General features: G+C 41.2%; 1 protein-coding gene across 3 annotated transcripts in view; it reads left to right on the top strand.

Annotated features, from left to right (window-relative positions):
• The first annotated feature begins 10,012 nt into the window (after positions 1-10,012).
• Positions 10,013-19,862, top strand: part of SKAP2 (src kinase associated phosphoprotein 2) — a 116,843-nt gene continuing 106,993 nt past the window's right edge. For all 3 annotated transcript variants that reach the window (XM_026033341.1, XM_026033343.1, XM_026033344.1), the window contains exon 1: positions 10,013-10,058. In XM_026033341.1, the coding sequence (XP_025889126.1) occupies positions 10,013-10,058 (46 nt within the window). The remainder of the gene's footprint in view (positions 10,059-19,862) is intronic.

Consider the following 19,862-nt stretch of genomic DNA (forward strand, 5'->3'; position numbering starts at 1 on the left):
TGAAGTTTGTCCAATTTACATTACAATGTATGCTACAATCCCAAGATCAAGTCATGAAGGAAGCTCATCTGTAGAAAACATTACCAGGCAATTTCTTGAGACTCAGTCTTCAGGTTGTTTTACTGAAAATGCTAAGTCTGCTACTGCCTCAACATTTTTCAGTAGCTGAGTTTATTAAGCCCCACCTATGAAGTGAAGTGCAATACAAGCGTTGAAGAAAGCTTCCTTTTACTTGACAGGTTTCAAACAACATATCTAATTATCATGACATAATCTGACAATTTCATAGGATAATCTTCTGATAAATACTGTGTTAAAGCCAACATGTTAGATGCATTTTCTCATTATGCCAATTGGAATGGAAACAATATCTTCCTTGCCATAGGCACATTAGGACATGGACAGGCAGAAGCTGTAACAAAAACAGGTAGCAATTTTATTTTAATTAAAGATAATTTCTTCAGCTTTAAACATGGAAATGGACAGTGATTCCTTCAGGCAGCTGCTATCCACTGGTTTTTGCAACCTTGTCGTTTTAACGAGGCTACCTGAAAATATGAAATTCTGGTTGCTCTGTGTTTGCATTTGTCTAGCTCAGTTCCCAAATCTTTATTTTTTTTTTCCCAAGCTTTTCAGTTTTAACATGAGTTGAATTTAGCAAATGATTCACAGACACTTACATTCTTTAAAATTTCACGAAAATAGAAATATGAATAGGTGAAGAGATCCATTAAGTTCTGTAAAAAGATGTGCAAGTTCAAAAATTTTAAGACTTCAGAGAATCCATACTGGTGATAGTAAGATCTTTTACATGTTCCAGCCTACGAAGAAACTTTAATCGAAGCTCACAGGCAATCACAACACAAAATCTTCTATTTTTACTAGTCCCAGTGGTCATAAAATTACTTGTTTAGCAAGAATGGTGATAAATCCTGTAAAAACAAACTACATGCAAATACTTGTATGTTCTCCCATTCTTTTGCAAGACTTACATACAGCTCGGAGTTCCTTGGTTCTATTTTTAATAATAACCCTAGGCCAGACAAGTGGCTTAACTGGCAGGACCTCCCAACGCCTTCAGAGAACTTGTATTATTGTACATGTAAACCCAGTAACAGTAATGTTCCCTATACTGAAGGAAATAATTACCTGATCACCTCAGCTTTCCTCTTTGATTTCGAAGTAGTTAAAATCAAATGCCCAGCTTTATATACTTCTGTATCCACCCTGTTTTCTAGAAAGCAATCCATTCCCACAAGTGGTAAAGGCAGCGTGCTTACCACTACCACATTCCCACCACTTTCAGACAAACACAGAGCAAGAAAAAAATGTCTATGCCAAAAATGTACAGTTCCTCTGCTCCTGTAATCCTGCTTTCAGACAAGCCCTTCACTAGTTTTACTTTGCTAGTGTCTTATTTAAGACTGTGACAATATTCTAGTATTGGTGTATCATCACTTCACAAATTATTCACATCAACAGTGCAGGTAACTCTTGGGCTTTCTCTGTTAAATAATATATATATGCATGTCTGTGAATTGAGACTATTTATATGTGATTCATAAGAGTATGCTTGTTTAATTATGTTATTGCTGGTCAGCAAAAACCTATCTTTTTCTTTTTTTTGACCTCCATGGGAACAGGTTCAGGCCTATAACTTTCATATCTTGTGCATTAAGTGGCATAATCAGAAATACTATCTCCTCCCATTTTGGGAAATACCATTTGGGGAAAGCATCAGTATCTCTTTAACTGTACAGGACTTGTATATGCCAGTCTTTATATTCAGAACCATGCCCCATCAGAACAGGGATGTGGAAATGAATTCAGATGCCATGCTGTTGATATGATGCAAATAAACAGTGTTCTGACATATTTCAAAGCCAGTTGGATAACTGCAAGGTGCAGGTGTTTCCAGCAATCCTGGCGTGGTTTATGCATGCTAGGCTATTTAGCCTTAGGCTTTCTGGCCAAACTACACTCCTAAGACTAATGTCAAGAAAAGAAACATACCAGCTTGTAGAATATTTCCTAAATCTCACTATATCAGACAGTGAAGACTTTTTGAAGGAGCTGTGGGTAATTGTGGGAGAGAAAGGAAAACCTCTAGAGAGAGTAACTGTATACATAGCTATGAGCTGGTAAGCTTATATCCATGAGATGTTCAAACCTTTTGGATCAATCAATTTTCTATAGTAAATTGGCAATGCTTCAGGACAGAAAACTCTGTTTTTCTGTTGCTTGCAGTTGACATGAATTTACTGGAAGCACTGACTCATGCTTAATTACTGGTGCCTTCGATATTTTTGTTGTTTTATGCTTTTGCAGTAACTGCTGTTTTTAAAACATATATTGTTCTCCAGAATATTTCATTGCAATTTGGCACAATAATTTTTCTGTAAGACACTGAAGCCTGAAGAAAATATCTGTTAGATATCTTGCTTTGACTTTAATTCCACAGCACACAAATCTATGGATGAGAAGCTTTCTTCATATAACTCACCTAATCAAGTAATGTCTTGGCTCCACACCTAAATTCCTCAAAGATAATGAAACGCTACCTATTAGAATGATTGCACTGATCTTTGCATCAATACAGAAAGCAACATTAATTCTATCAGTAACAAAGGCAGGAAAGTGTTAATRATTTAAATCCATGGGAAATCTCAGTGGAAAACTTCTTTCCATGCAGTGTTTGTTCACCACATGGTGCGTGCCTCAGAAGGTGCTAAATCAGCAGAATGGCTGAATTTGAAGTATCAGGAACATTCATCTGCCTCTGAACTTAGTTATGATGTGTGTAAAGATCCTGAATAGAACCTGATAGTGTAACAGCAATGTGGAATTGCATATTAAACATACCTAACCTGTCATTAAAAACCTCTAATTACAGCCATCAGACAAGTCCGTGTGCTGCTACTTGTCATGCTAAATGTATATATCATCTTAATGGGAGAAGATAGTATTTCTGATTATGTCACTTAATGCACAAGATATGAAAGTTATAGGCCTGAACCTGTTTCCATGGAGGTCAAAGACAATTTTGCCACTGTCTTCAAGTAGAGCAGGATGTGATTTTATGATTTTTTATGACACTAGAGTTTCATTTGCATTAATTAATTTACTTAGCAGATAATGAAATGATTCAAAAAAACAGCCCTCTGGCTCATGGGTTTGGCACTGTGTTTAATACTCTYATTAAGAATAATTGCACTGATAAAMTTTTAAGCAGAAATGGGTAAGAGGGATCTTATTAGGCAAAATCAAACTTTTTAGATGTTGCTTGGGAAGCCCTGAGACAGCCCACAGTCTTTTATGTATACAGGATAGAACCTAGTTTTCTCTTTGCTTTTAGTCTTTAAAGCAACTAGGTCTATGATATTGAATCTTTAATGCTAATTGTGCCAGGTGGGAGCACAAGAACTTAAGTTTTAAGTATGAGATGACAGCACAGTCCTGCTTTGCGGTTTTATGTGCTTCATACATCACTGTGGCATTTGTTCAACAGACAGAGAGCTGACATCTGCTTTTTGGGTCAGCAGTGTCACTGGGAACGGCAAGGAGAGATGGGCAATGAGTCTGAGGTGGTTTTTCAGGTCATGGTCGAAGTCATGSCTGGGCATCTGGGAAGATCTGTAGTGATGTTGTTAAACATTAACTTTCTTTTTGGATCAGTTCTGAGGGGAGTTTTATACATAGCACTTTGAATTCTTAAAACAAAAAGAACATAGCAGTGTCATTTTAAGTTTTTTAGCTCTTTGTTAGCATCAGATTCATATCTTAGAAAGGTGAGAAGCTGTGGTAATGGTGAAGGAGCCAGTTGTGCCAAGAGAGCCCTGTGCTGGCTGCTAGGCAGGTAGGTTGGTGCCTACCACATTTCACCACRTATTTCCTGGGTGCTTTGAGGAAAATCACTTCTTGCCCCAGATATTGGTTTTACAACTTGAGGGCAATAATTTTTCTTTACTTCACCTGGTTTTTGTTTTGCTTGGTTTCGAGAGGTGCTCATTTACCCACATGTTGGGGGCTATAAAGTACCCAGATCAATTGAAAACCCGTCAGTCAGAACTCAAAACCACATCAGTCTCTGTATTCAGAGCTTTTGATTAAATTAAGAAGAAAAAAAAGCAAGTGAGACAATATTGGCTTAGGGTCTGTTGCCCCCTTTAGCACATTGCTATGATTGTTGTGGACTACTTTTAGCTAGACACTCTGTAGTTTACGGACATTGTAGTTGAAATACTTGCTGAGAAAAGCTATTTTATTAATTGAGTAGTCTCACTGTAAACCATGTGATATCCTAGAAGACACTTTATTTATAAAGTGTTATTTGCATCAGGAGTTTTTCAAGGTTCCCTATTTTGCAAAGTAATAATTCACAGCTTAAACTAAATCCACTGAGGTGAAGTTTGTCTGTCTAGCACTTTAATAAAACGGGAACTAATGTAATTTCTACTGAAGACAACAAATGTTTCTTATTTTTCAGGATATTTTACATATCTATGTATCACTTTAAACAAGGTAATTGATGATGTTCCTCTTCTGCAGAAAGAGTTTGCAGGGCAATAAATTAAGGTATACATCTGCCTCATTTTGATTTGTCCTCTTTATATGAGTCTGAAGAAGATTTTCATCTGTTTCCCAGAAACAATGTTGAATTCAGACAGCATGAATAGCTGTATCATTTGAAATTTTATGATACTTTCCTGATTCGTGGCCATCATGTAAGAGTAGCAAAAAAAGGGTAAGTCCAGGAAGGCAGCAAGGAAAAACAGTGAGTTAAGCACATTGATAGGCAAAAATGTATATCCATGCTGAAAAGATGCTAATGCCCATGCATATGATAAAACAATTAGTTTGTCTTGTTAGGGAGACTAGTAAAGTCAGCAAGAAAACGTAACAGATCTTTCTTTTTTTAAGCTGATGAAAGAGTTCTTTTAAAGCACGTAAACTTCTCAAAATAAAAACAACACTGTAGTTTCTTTTATCTTTTCTTAGCTCTTAACTTACTATCTTGCTAACATTTGGTGGAAGACTCGACCCAGAGTGATTTTTAATGCTGTCTCTTTTCTCTGAGAGTTGACGCTTATCTGGGATTTTTTTATTTTGCTACTAATTCAGCTAAAAGACTGACAATTTAGAGCTTACAAACAGTATTCCATTGCTTAATGCACAAATTTCATGTACATTKTACCCTGATTTTATTCAGTTTTGCTTTAAACTCAAGTAACTGTGTTACTTCTCCTGCGAAGGGAAATGTACATTACACACAAAAGTTATACAACTCTGGAAATTCCTTTTTTGTTCTCCTGTAAATATACTGTTTCTGCTGCTTCTACAATTTACAGATGAGGGGACTTTACAAAGGGGATTACCCTGCTGTTCACAAAGCACATGCTGTTAGTAAAGAGGATGATGGTGGGGGTCTCGTGGCATAGGACGCAGAAGTTAAATTACTGCATTTGGAAAGGAACACAGGATCTTAATATAGACACAGAAAAATAGTTCTCGTGGAATAACTTGCTTATGATTTTGATCAATGTGTTATATCACAGGTAATAAAATCTAAAAGCAGAAAGTATATTAAAAATAGATTAAGAGATGTCTATATTTTCTTGTTTTTCTCYATCTGTCTTTGGAAGAAAGAAGAAGAATCAGTGCTTTTACTTCTGGAGAATGCAATAGGATGCTTATTCAAGTTTACTCACCTCAGTGACTCTTCATTGCTCCAAAATATTAATTAGATACCAAAGTTGCACTGAGGGTAAGGAAAAGTTTATGTAACACCCTAAATTCTTAACTGGAAGGGGTGTCAAAAAGAATGTCCCTGTACTTTCCTTTTTAAAACCACAGTCAGCTGCAGAAGAAAACCCACCAGGTCATCTCTGTACATCTCTATACAACACAGAAATGGGGAGAGGAAGAATTTTTCTTCCTTTGGTATTTCATTTTAAGATGACTAGGAACAAAGGGCTAAATATGGAAAGAAATATCTATTTATTATATGCTGAAATCTTGCAACTCTAATTCAGCCAGTTGTCTCCATACTTGAGTGGAACTATTTGCATGATGAGCAGCACAGGCCTTTCCRTGTGATACTGGTGGAGTTATCTTTGGCTTGCTTTCATAGACTTCAGCAAAACAAAATGTCCACTGAAATCTTACACCTGTGCCAAGACTAACTTTTGGGATGTTCCATCTGAATCAATCCAGCTGGAAAACTGCCTCAAAACAGAATCTCAGTGGAACTTTGGAGCCTATAATTCATATGCTCTTTCCTATGAAAAATTCTTAAAAAGAGACTATATTTGAACATTATGAGGCAGAGAACATTTTTTATTTTTTTATCTAATCGCTACTATTTGGTGGGTAATGCGTAACCCTAAACAAACTAATGGATGCTCAGGTAAAAAAAATGCTTAAGGAAAAGTGCTTCCTATGACACCTAACGCTTAGAAAATATCACTCAATTTTATATTTACTTACCTATAATTTTGATTATGTAAACACCAAATATTTTTCCAGAGGCAGCTACTGGGTAAAACTAGATATTCCTGTAATTTACCAGATTACAAAAATAGGAATTATGTCCTTGTTACTCCTTATGTACAAAGATGAAGTGTGAAAAACAAGTCCTCAGCAGTTAGCTAAGATACAGGCAATCTAAATGACCTAGAGGAATGGTTCTTGGTCTTTTTCACATCAGTACTTCACTGTGATCCTCCAGTTACATCTTAACATAGTACAGCCAATRCAACCCAATGGTGCAAATGATGACCCTTGAAAGTCTTAAAGATTTTGTTTTTCTATAAAATACTTGTGAAAGGACAGCAAGAAAGGAAGTTTCCATGCAGATGGATACTAAGCAGAAGATTCACAATTTTGCCAGTTGTTACATGAAGCACCTAGTATGAAATATGAATTCTACATACTTCAAAATTAGTTTGTAAGCTTAGAGTCAAAACTGCTGCAATGTCTTGAATGTACTGAGAAATCCGCTGTAAGGATTTCCATAGCTCTCCTTCTGTGCAGTGGCCACGGCCAAGAGGCATAAAGAGCTGTCATATTTAGAGGAYTGTCATTTTGTTAACACATATATTTTTTCTGAGCTCTTTATAAAGAGAGTGGTGCTGCTCTCCTTCCTTTTAAAAGCTATATGTGCACCTAAGATATATTTGCCAACCACTGTTTAATRTAAATAATTAAAAATGATAAATATCCTGATTATTGATTGGCTGTTTTGCTTTGAATCTGCCAAAAGAAGGCAGACAGTAAGCAGGGAAAAAATAGATGAGAATACAAAATAGTCTCAACAAGTCTGCTGCCTGCCCACATGAAATAGTGCAGGGAGCATGCACTGTAATCCAATTAATTTTCTATTAAAGGACATGTAGAAATAAGAAGCAGCTGCACACAGGTCCTGTCTCCTTCTTTTTCCCCCTGAATCTAAGTTTTAAATCTTGGCTGTAGAAAAAATGGAACATTACATAGAAAAAATTGCTGGATTTCCCAGCATATTGGCTGTATCAGATTTCTTCAAAGAGGCAATGTGGGGACGATGCTGCTCCCGAACGGAAACGTTATTCTTTCTCCAGGCTTCCTACTACTAGAGGCTCTCTGCAGATTCAGGAAGAATTTTCTTCCTGACTAACTTGTTTCTGAAGCTCTAGACACACAGAAGGACAAYAAACTTCTGTGTGTTCCCCGTGGTGTTGCTCCCCACACATTAAGAAAGCCTGATCTATGGGCCTGATTAGGCAAAGTGGAATGTCTGGTTTCGATGAGGCACAAGCTGTGGAATCCCCAGAAAACAGGCTGAAGTGGCTCTGAAGCCAGACATATTTCAGGGAAGGAGTCTGTTTTGAATTACACTTCCTATTAGCGGTAGATTTAAAAATTAGGGAAATAAGAGTAAATCTGGAACTCAACAAGGCTTAAAACAGGCCTGGGTCACAAATCTCACTTACTGTGTGATTGGGGTGAGCTTCAGTGTAATGACAAGGAGGTCTTTAAGGAAAAAAAAAAAAAAAAAGTAGGTAGAAAAATAGAAACGGTGACCAGACTATGGTGGGCAGAACATGGTAAAAGTAAGTTATTTCTTCTCATTTTATGTTCYGAAACGCAAGGAAAGTTCACACAAATGGTGAACATACGGAATAAATTATCAGGAAAGGTGATCCCAAAACAAAGACTAAAACAGAGTTCAAGTGACACCCTTGATTCATTTCTGGAAGAAAAATGTATAGGGCCATAAAGTCAACAAAAGAAAGCAGGATTAAAATTAATCTGGAAAGGGTAAGCAAATTAGACCAGAAGCCATTTCCCTGCTCCTTACGGCAACTTCCCCAGACTGTAAATCTTAAAACTGTAATTTAACACAAACCCAAAGAGCCCTCCTTGTCAACTGCAGAAAATCACTCAGATGTAAATATTCTTGTAGCAGAAAAGTAGTAGATATTTAATATAAATACTGAAAGGCAAGATTGCTGTCTACATAGATGCAACCAGATGCAAGAGCATATTTATTTTGAAATTAGATAGCTGTCATAAAAAAAATCCTTGTGTAACATTATAAAGGTCAGTCATTTGACTGCTTGAGTTTCAATCAAGATGGCTATAAAACCAGGTAATAAAGCTGCAGTGCTTTGAAAGCCAGATGTGTTTGAAATGAGCTGTTGTATATAATTAAAAGGGATGTGAGAAGCCAGGAGAACAGGGTGATCTAATGTCAGGTCTACACATTGCAGGCTTCAGCTGGCAGAGATATATTAACCAGAAGTATGAAACTGTTTGACACCTGGATGAAACAGCTGTACTGCCAGCTGTGCCACAAGTGTTGATATTGCTACACTGGTGGAAAGGTGAAATTCTATAAATACAACTTCTTTTCCTTGATTTTTTTTCCCACTGGTGTGATACGCAGATGTGTTAGCATAGCTGCTGCTCTAACAAAAACATTTTTCTGCAATAACACAGAGATAGCCAAAACCACCAAGGTCACAGGAACACATGCTAAGAGTTTTGCTTTGACCCTTTCTAAACATATTATATCACTTATGTGTTCCAAGTATGGATAGCTAAAAAACTGCAAGGAAAACACAGCAAAGCTGTCCCCATAAGCAAAATAATGACACTACAGAGCAGACCCTTGTACCAGCGCGGCTGTGCTGCTCACAAACTGCACCATGTGCCCACACTTGTGCCAGGAGCTGCCCACACCACCAGACTTGCTCCCAGAGCCAAACGYTCCCCTTCCTACTCCCTGCTATGTGTCCTGTGTGCGTTAGACTTCCCATTTTATCTTGTCAGTGGCACTAGTTTGGACAAGGATAGATGTGCTCCGCTGGGCCAAGCCCGGATGCCACGACACAGGGCAAGAAGGGGCTCTGTCCTCTCCCTTTCTCCCTCAGCAGTGCCAAGGGCCACGCTCTGCACGGGAGCCCAGAAGCCATTCGGGAGACACCGAAAGGCCAAGCCTTTCCCCATCAYCCTTGGATCCCCTCCGGCCTCCCTCAACTTCCTTCTCTGGGGGAAGGACGGTGGTTGGGCGGGGGATAATCAATAGACCAATCAGAGTGCAACTTCCTGGGGGTTGTCGCTCAGTAGTCAACTTTTATTGGCCCTTGGAGGAGGGGAGGCGGGCCGACAGGCATCGCGGCGCGCCATGTTTGACGCTGGCAAAGGGCACGCGCYCTCTCTGTGCCTTCCCGCCCAATGGCCGCTGGGAGCGGTCACGTGGAAGGCTCGCGGTTCCGCGGGGGGCGTTGCTATGGGGGCAGCCGGTGTAAACACGGCGAGGGAGGCGGGGAGGCGCATGCGCAGCCCCGGAGCGCTCGGCGGAGGAAGAGCKAAGGGAAAACGAGGCCCCGCCCCCAGGCCCCGCCCCGCCCCCTGGCCCCGCCCCGCGGCTCCGTCCCGGCGCGTCCGTTGCCGCCGCAGCCGGGTGGGGGAGGGGGCGGAGCTGCCGCTTCCTCCGGGGCGGCGGCGGCGGGAGCGCGGCCCGCCCGGCGGCATGTCCGGCGTCCCGCTCCCCGAGGACGTGCGCGGCCTCCTGGCAGGTGAGCCCCGCGGCGGGCGGCGGCCGTTACGGGGGGGCCGCAGCCGCTCCGTAGCCGGCGCGCGGGTTGGACTTTTCCCGGCGCTTCCTTCTCCCCGCGGGGCTTCCTGCCGCCGCCGMCGCCGTTCCGCTGCCCGAGGGCCGCGCTGCGGTGGCCCGGGGTTGTTGTCCGGCCCGGGTTGCTGCTCCCGGAGGGTGTCGCGGCTCTGCCGGTCGCTTGTGGAGCTCTTGGSGCGGTTGTCCTGCTGTCACCGGCGAGGTTTCCCCAAACCAGCCTGTCTTTTCAAAAGTTACTTCACTTTTTTGTTTTTTTCTCAAAGTTTCGCACTGGATAGTTGAGGCCRGCGTTGCCGGAGTGAATCGACACTCGTGTGTTGTAGGTGTGCGGTCACAGCAATTAAACGTGCCAGGCTGATGACTTGGGGTTAAAATGCAGCTGTCCATGGTCTTCTGGATGCCTTGGTGYGTTGGAGTGACTTCTCACGCTGAGATGTTTCCTGCAGTAGAGTTAGCCAGGGCTTAAAAATGCCAGTGCTTCTACGTGCAAAACCTTGGATTATCTTTTTCCCCAATTCTTCCTTGTTGTTGAAATGTTCCTGTTGTTAAAATGTGTATTTTCCCGTATGGAGCATGGCGTGAAGGGCTTTGCTGTCCTGAAGTTTCTCCASCTGGAGCAGGAGAATCTCTTGGCAGCTCCTGCTCCTGCCTTAGGGACATCTCGCACCTTGCTGAGCCATTAGCACTAATGCTGCTTTCCTAAAGCCTCTAAAATTAAATACCCCGTTACATGGCTAGGCAGCCAGCAGCATCTTTGGGGACTTTTTCTTTTTTCTTTTTTTTTTAAGCCTTTTGATTGTAGGACTTCACGTTTGGAACATTTGCTTTTTATAGGCAGCTCTTTTAAGTGTTTTGGTAGCTCATATTTGTAAGTGCAGATCATAACCTCTGTGRTAGAATCTCATGTGAAGGACATCAGAGAGAGGAAAAAAAAAAAGGGAATCCTTGTTTCTTATATTTCTTATTTTGGGATTCAGGTTCTTGATCATAACAGAACAGGCCTAGAGGGCCTTTCCAAACCTTGCTTTTTTTCCATGGCACTAGTGTATTCCGGATTTAGGATCACATGTAGTTGTTTTTTTGTGTCCRTGCTGTAAATATACTTCCCATCTGRCGAAGTTCCTGTAGAAACTCTTCACCGTTATTAGCTTGGTATGATGGGGTTTGGGATTGAGGAAGTGCAGAGGACTGTGTAGAACCGTCACGTTCTGTGACAGGGGGTAATTGCAAACTGGGTTTTGCTTTCAGCCAGTGCCTCCTCTAAGGAACTTGCTCTTCTCCTCATCTTTATCCAGTCCTCAATGGAGAGAGCGGTACAGAGGTTGAAGTGAGACCGAGAGCTCCAGGTTTCTGGAGCCCCGTGGCTCGGATGCACGGGCCCTTCCAGAATCTCTATGGTCTAGATTATGTACAGGAATCTAATGTGTGTATGAGTCCCTTGAGCTTCAGTTTTTCTAGAAGAAAGATTTATTCCTGCTATCTACCTAAGTTCAAAAAGAAAATGGAATTCTCTTAATTCCAGTGTGGAGATGGGGTAGTGAGGAACAAATAATAATTTGGATTTTTTAACCCTCCCCTGCTGAAGGGGAAACCAATGTAAAAYCATCATCTATGCAATTGAAAAGAATAACTGGATCCCTAAGTGGGGACAGAAGAACAAAGAATCCTTTCCCAGGGTTACTTATTTTTAGAGTTTTTGTGTTAACCTCTTCCTCCTTTTTTTACGGTTTACAACTGAAGTGCGTGAAAGCTGGAAACGAGAGTAGCGCAGCTTGCGTGAGCAGCGTGTTTGCTAATGCACTGGGGTTCTGGAAACCTTCAGTTCCGTAGTCTGCTGCCTTTTGCTCACAGAGTTCATCAACTTAATGTGTGGTTAGGGGAGCTCGGCCCTTCCTGGTTGTGGGTTCTGGGGAGAATAGGCCCATGTTGGGAACGTTAACAGCACCTCAAGCCAAATGGTTCTTAGGGCAATGTGTGCATAGCAGTGAGACTGGGACAGGTTGGTAATCTTTTAAACACTGCCTTCTTCCTGCTCTCCGGGGGTTTTTACCTTTCTGACTTGCGCAACAAGTGGCGTAGGTGACCCTATGGATTCCCTTACCCTTGCCTAGCCCTGGTGATTGCCAGAGCACTGACCCCCTGCTGCGCTGGACAAGGAGGGTCCTGCTGGAAAGTCCACTTGCTGCTCCTGTAGTCAAACACTGATAATGGGAATACACACACCTAGGGATGGCTTAAAGTTGGGCAGGAAACTTTCTGACTTGTGAGTGCTTTACTTTGAACGTGGACGATGTGGTATCTTTAACCCTCAAACAGCTTCTCTCCCACGTGTGGGCAGGGTCAGGGCAGTTGTGTGTTGAAATATCCCAGCAGCAGCCGAGCTCGGGGCTAAGAGCATCGCCTGGGAGCAGCAGGAAGCTGTTGCTGTAGAGCTGGAGGGGGAAGTCAGGGCAGCGCTGGGCCCTTTGCAGAGAGGCGCTGGCATTGCCCAAYGCTCCCCTCTCTTCTGCCTTCCTTAAGTGGGGTGCAGAGACGTGAGACAGACACTGGGACCTCTGCTCATGAGTGGAGCTTTGGGGGAGAGAACACTCTGCATCTGGAAGGTGTATGACTGTGCATATATGTTTTTCTCACCCTTTTCCTGTGTCTCTGCACCTTCCAGGTGATGGTGAATTTTTGGAATTTGCTGAAGGGAGCAGAGACCTATTGTATCTCTTCTCCTTTTGACAAAGGCAGCCTCTCTTGTATTTTTATGTTCAGGATCTTTCTGGGGGTGCTGGTTTGTTAAGCTGGGGTGTTACTTGTTCCTCTGGCTTGTTTTTATGCTGCTAGGGGCACACTCCTGAATTTCAACTTGTCGCTAACCAAGGAGGTTTTGAAGGTTCCTTCCTTGTTACTCCTTCCCCAAAGGCGCCTTGCTCTTTCTGTAACATAGATCATACCAGTTGCTTTGGTGACCAGGATTGTTTTTTTTTTTTAAAAGTTTTTAATCATATTTTTAGTAATGAGGATTTAGTTGAAACAATTAAGTTTTTTTTTATTTTTTTAAAAGGTTCCAACAGCATCATAATCATCTTTTATCTTTTTTCCCCGTCATCTTTGAAACAACTATGACTCTAGAAGGACATATTTTTCTTTCACCTCTGCTGTCATGCTTTGCTGCATTTCAAATATGAAAATGAAATTTCTGTATTCATATTTAGAGAGTTACTAGGATCTTTTTTCATGCAAATGTGATGAAAACTCCCTAGTCCCTATGGAACATAATATCTAGCTTGTATATCCCTGTTTCCTGCTAAACAAAACACTTTATGCAAACTCTCTGATTTTGCCTTTGAGCCTATCTCCACCTCAACGTTACTCATTTCTTTTAAAAATCTCTAGTTCTCTTGCCCTAACTGTTTTTTTTTCCCTGCCGTATTCCCCCTACGTTTTTCAAAGGAGCATAATTTTATCCATTCGTTTAGCAGCATCCTAGGAAATAGCATGCAGGAGAAAGTTGGATGAGAGAACCACTCACTGCTTGAGATAGTTTAATTATGGTTATCTTAATGTAATTATGATTATCTTTAATTTTGGGGCATTGTAGTAGTTACATTTACCCCTGATCCCCACAAAACTGTATTCCTTGACCTCCCTGGTGCCTGTTGCTGGGCTTGCTCCTTACATTCCTTTCACATGTAGGGTGCACGTAGGTGGTTTTTCCTTTTCCTCATCAGCTGGTTCGATTTTACATGTATGGTGTTGTTGAAAACTTTACTCTCCTTTGTTTAAAGTATTATTTTCACATTTCCGTGGGCATAATGCATGCGGATTTGTGCAGAAGAATCCATCTTCACAAAATAAGCCAGGGCGATTATTGTAGGCATCTTCTAAGTAGACATGTATTTACGGCTTTGGTAATATATATATATATATATATATATATATGCATTTCAATAGTAACGGAGTAAGAATAGAAACAATGAGGTGAAAAAATGCACCGAGGCCTTCCTGGTAAGAAATAACCTCCAGTGATTTGAAACATAGTTCAATTGTCTCTGCCATAAATTTGAGAATAAGTGTCATATGTGGGTGATAAAAATGGCATAGGCTATTTTTTATCTACTCATTACTCACTTAGTTTGTCTTTTTCAATTAACGTGGAGTCTATCTTTCTCATCTGACTGGGTTTACGTTTCTTTCCCAATCATATGTCAACAAACCACAATAGATGCAGCATAATGTGGCATACAGTGTAAATCTTTAGGTTAATCCTTAACATTTTTATGGTGGTTCATTTGGAAGCACTTTGTAACTTGAGCRTGATTTGTGCTAGGGTGCTCTTTTCATCATAGACTTAATATGCTACAGCTTGATCTTTTCTCATTTCTTTAATTTAGGGAGCGGATGCCCAACTCCCCAGTCAATGAGGTTATAATATAGTCCTTGATGACAATTATAATAATATTTTGCTCTTTAAAAGGCATGTGCTATTTGCTTCACTTGAAGTAAACACACATTTTGTTAATTTAGGTGTATTTCTGCCTTATACATCACTGGCAAGCTGTTGGTGGTCATTTTTTTTCAGTACATTGATTGTGACAATGTGGCCTGGCAGCCTTGCTCGTGGAGGCTGAGGGTGCCCCTAAAGGCGGTTCTTTCCATGGTTCTGCACTAAAATGAATGTTCACCTAATTATTAGACTTGATTGGGGTGATCTTTTTTTGACATTTTACATTATCAATTGCTTGTTTAACATTATGTCTTCTATTTCTGGGAAAAAAAATGTATTTTTAATGTTTAGCAAACGCTGGCTGGGTGGAGACTTATGAATGTAGTTGGTAAGGAAGGGGAAGATTAAAAATACAACCTGCAGATATTTTTTGGCTTGAAAGACATGGGACTTATGTGTGGAAGGACAGGCAATTGCTGATATTGCTTGATAATTTGTCTTCAGGCCTGTTCCATATTGATAAATAGGAAAAAAAGTTTGAAATTCAATTAATGAATTGCTTTCTAATGCCAGCCCATGGAGAACTGAAAGATGAGTGGTAGTGTATTGGCTATTGGTTCCCTTTGCACAGGGCATCTGGACAAGCAGGCCTAGCTTCCAACGGGCTGCCAAAATTCCCGGGCCTGCTTTGGGAAACCACCTGGCTCTCTGCTGGCTCTGCCCCTTCCAAGGAGGAGAGAGCTGGGAATAGGCTTTGAACCTCCGGGGACAACCTGGCRCTCCCTCCATGTTCAGCCAGCAGAACAACAGCCAGGGCACCCGGCCCCAGTGTCCCCGGCGTATGAGGGAGGCGGGTCAGGCCACATGGCAGCCTCTGCCCTGTGCCTGCACACGCAGGGCCTCTCGTGGCCAAGTTGCAATTGATCTCCATCATTTGAGTATGTGAACTCATCAGGTGATGAGGAAGTGACTAATATTTTGATAAGGTGAAAGACAACATTACCTCGTGATCGGAGAAGAGGAAATGGCCTCTGGTTGTGCCAGGGGAGGTTCTGGTTAGACRTAAGGAAGAATTTCTACATGGAAAGAGTGGTGAAGCCTTGGAACAGGCTGCCCAGGGAAGCAGTGGAGTCCTTGTCCCTGGCAGCGTTCAAGGATGGAGATGAGGCCCTTAGGGATGTGGTTTAGCAGACATGGTGGGGAYGGGTTTACAGTTGGACTTGATGATCCTGAAGGTCTTTTCCAAACATAATGATTCCCTGATTTTGGTTACCTTCAGGAAGAGGGGAGAAGGAGGAGGAGGCGGCCACCCAGCCTGCGAGTGCCTCTGTGAAGTGCATTCAGGCCCCCCCACCCAAAGCTTAGGTAGTTCAGTTCGTGTATGTTTATTAAGCAAGACTAGAGATTGACACTCTAAGCAATATGAGCAACAACAGAAATTCATTGTGATTAATATAGTACTCCTGAATGCTGTACATGTTTTAGACTAAAGGTTTGCAGCGGTTTTGAAAAGGTCCTTCTGCCTAGTGTCAGTCCCTATTAGAGAGGATGGCCCCAAGGACTTAACACAATGGAGAACTTGCAGTGTTGTCTGCTGTGATCACTGAAATACGGAGAAGCACAAAATGTTTTAACAAACAATGAAAATCAAAAACTATCTTAATTTTCTTTTCCTCATGAAAGGAATGTTGATGGAATTGAAATGAAAAAGGCCTTTCAGCTTCTGACTGTGGTATGAAATGGCAGTTAAACTTGGAACTGTATGAGCCATTTGATGCATTACAATAGAAGCAGACTGAGCTATATTTAGTGCAACTTCTCTTTTTCTATTGGTTTATAACCCATATTGACAGAGCAATTTGTGAATGGATCTTGTCAATTGAATCTTTCAGTTCTACATCTCCTGTTCATTTCTGGAGGCAAACAATTTCTCTGGGGCCTGCTTCAAATTTAATATCGGGAGCTTTAGGAAGCAGAGCAACAAACACTGGCATTCAAGCTATCAGGCGGGCTCAGGCACGAGCCTTAGAAAGTTAGGGGACATTGAAGAGCCTTTCAAAGCTTATTTCTCCTTGAAATTGCAATGCTTTCACTAGAAGGAATGAGCTGTAGCTGAGTGATGATAATATGTTCTTTGCAGTGCAGGATACCCAACAGCTGCTGGGATTGCTAGTTACGAACCAAGTGTGTGAAAATACAGCGCTTGTTTGTGTTGCTGGTGAGGAGGAGTGCTCTGCTCAAAGAGGCTTTCTGTCTGGAAGCAGYTTTCCTTAGCTCCATCAATGGACAAAATGCTGGTGAAACATGAAAGAAACATTCACATTTAAGAGCTTGTGGCTGCTAGCTTTCATCCCCCTTTTCTTTATAGTGTTAAAGTTGCAGAGGAGAGAAGAAAGTTTTGGATCGTCTTGGAGAAGCAGGAGTGAATTAGCGAGTAGCAGAAATGGGTATGTTTGGTTTATTCTCTCTGACGTTCACTGCAGGAGCCTGGTATGTGTCGTGCTGAGGTCCTGGGTGGTTCTTCAGTCACRTCACTGTGAGGAGTGACCTAGAAGTGAAATGGATGAATGTTCCCTTGAGCTAAGCCACCGATGAAGCTCTCTYTAGTAGCAGGGACTGTTTCTTCCATGCTTCAACAACTTCAACAGCGTAGCAAGACTAGTGAAGGTGGTGAAAGGTAGTGAAGGGAAGAGCACAATGTAGATAACTCTCCTGTTGCTTGTCCGAGGAGCTTATAAGCTGCTTGTCTCGTGGGTGTTTGGCACATCCTGGCTGATTTTACAGGGTTAGAAGAGAGCAAATCATGCCACATTCTGTAAAAGTGAGCAGTTAAGAAAGCTGGAGAATGTGCTATTTTCAAGTATGTTGAGTCATCAGCATCCTCTTCAAGTTGAAGTGGGCAGCAGCCTTGTTCTAGTATTCAGAGACTCTGATAAATCAAGCTAGCTGCTTTCTCTGTCCATGTGCAAGTGCCTGTAATGCATATTGAATACAGCATGTGTCRTTTGCTGCTACTTTCACTCAAAGAAATTATTTTTCAAGATGGTAGGAGAGGGAAGAGGTCCCTGGAATGTCTTCACTGTCCTTGCTGACGCTGAGAAACAACACATACGTCACGAGCTTGTGCGTTCTGGCTGATTGTTTTTCTTCCCCTATTTCTCCTCTTCCTTACCCCTTCCCTCACTTCCAACACCGAGACCAGATAGAGCATCTATTCCATTCTTGTGTGGTTGAGAACTGTTATATAGTATTCCTGCTTTTGAAGTCCAAGTTTTCCCAGAAAAGAACAAATTCTACCATCAATGTAGTTAGTCCTCACCTTTTCGTATCTGCAGTGTGTTGTAAGATGGAAATGATGACTTTTGCTTATGCTAAGCCACACGGTTTCCACTTCTTCACGTTTTGATGCATTGGGTTATGTAATGACTTGTGTTTGAAGAAGGCTTTGGCAGTCGGTTCAGAGCTGAGATAACTGACTTCTCAGCTGGGTTTTGAGCTCTTCCAAGAAGTAGCGAAGGCCCCTGAATCCAAGTGAAGACCTCTGAGGCAAAGACCTGTGATTAATTAGTGCCTGRAGGATCCGGTGTGTCACTCCTTATTCATAAATGTGACCAATGGCACCAAGCTTTCACATGTTGCTAAGTAGTGCTATGATATTAAATATTTCAAAAAAAAAAATTAAGTAAAATCATGAAGAAAGAAATTTTTCATTAKTCTGGCCCCTTGCAGAGTGAGAGGTCAGTCAGTACTGGAAAATCCTCTTGGTTTAATAGAGAGAARCTGTTGGCAGTTTTGTTTTTGATTTTAACATCAAGAGTATCAGATCCTCTGACCTCCGGGAGGTTTTGTGGGTAACTACATGAGTTGTCATATACCCCTTTGCTCAGAAATGRTAATTCTTGGAATCTGTGAAGATGCATGGATTTTCTGTGCGTTGGTACAAAATGTTACCAGGGATGCTTGGTTTCCAGCATAGAGGCCGCTGGGAGTGTCTGGAGGATTCATTAATACYCAGGTTAAGTGCCTTTCCTTCTGTCCTTGGAAAGAAGGAATGCCATAGACCTGCGGCTCTCGCTGTCTTCAGCAACATGCAGTTGGAAAAGTTTTCTTTTATTCTTGTCTTGTGGGCAAAGGGAACAATATCCTGGCTCAGAACACAATTTAATATATATATTTTTACAGCCTGAAATATTTTATTCATAAAATATAACCCAGGGAATTACAGCTTTAGTTGGAACAACTGTGGTAAACATTCAGCTTAATGTTGGTTTAAAATGTAAATTTTCATATGTGAACTTTTGAGTGCATCACTGGCTATTTTGTGCTTTGACAGTGAAAATGGAGCTTCTTGCATAATGTAACAAGTTACAGAGTTAAAAGTGTGCCATCCACRCTGTCACTTGGCACAACCCACGTGCATTTGGCAAATGCGCTTGGGTGGCAGTGTGTTTAACTTCTCCAATCCACAGCTATTGCCGATATATCTGGAATATTTAAATTGACAACCAAGACTTAAAAAAAAAAATTCCTACTTTTCTGAATTTCAGGCTATTCATGTATTTATTGTTAAGAAATTTTTATAGTTGACTTTGCCAGTTAGTTTTGTTAACCAAGAAAACATGCTATCAGTGCTGTTACATGCACTAAAGCTCAGGGCACTGTTTTTGACTTAAGCGATGGATATTTACCTTATGAGAAAGAACTACAGTAGCTGCTAYCAAATGCTTTGATTCTGCAGGACTATGTAAACCCATCTTCTGTGTAAGAATTTAAGTTGCAAACTATATTCTAACTTGCATTGCAATTCTGCCTGTGCCGGTGTGTTTAACTCCGATTCGTGTTTGATCCCGACTGCTTGAATATGATGGTTGTGGTGGATTCCTAATTGTATTCAGGATTAGAGCCTTGTTTAAGGACTTGTATTTTAGTAGTTCAGAGGCAATGTAAGAACATTTGAAAATAATAAAACCAGTAATGACCTCTACTAGTAGTAGCTGTGTAAGCATTACTGCTGCAACAGGGAATTACTCAGCCATTTTTGTAACTTCTGAAATGACACTGCATTAATACATATGTAAAGGCTCTTTACATGTTTGAGCTCTATGCCTTACTTTAAGTGATGGAAAGTAATTGTTATAGTACTGCAATTTATTAGGACTTATTTGGCGTAATTAAATGAGCAAGAATCAAATGTCAACATAGCATTTGCTGTGCTAAGCATAAGTAGCCCAGAGAACTAATGTATCCCATTTAGAATCTGAAACATCTGCTGCGTCATGGATAGGCCTGAAAATAATTTTATTAGTTTCTCCG

The sequence above is a fragment of the Nothoprocta perdicaria genome, unplaced genomic scaffold (assembly GCF_003342845.1).
Source record: "Nothoprocta perdicaria isolate Ctin4 unplaced genomic scaffold, notPer1 scaffold_128, whole genome shotgun sequence".
Classification (NCBI taxonomy): Eukaryota; Metazoa; Chordata; class Aves; order Tinamiformes; family Tinamidae; genus Nothoprocta; species Nothoprocta perdicaria.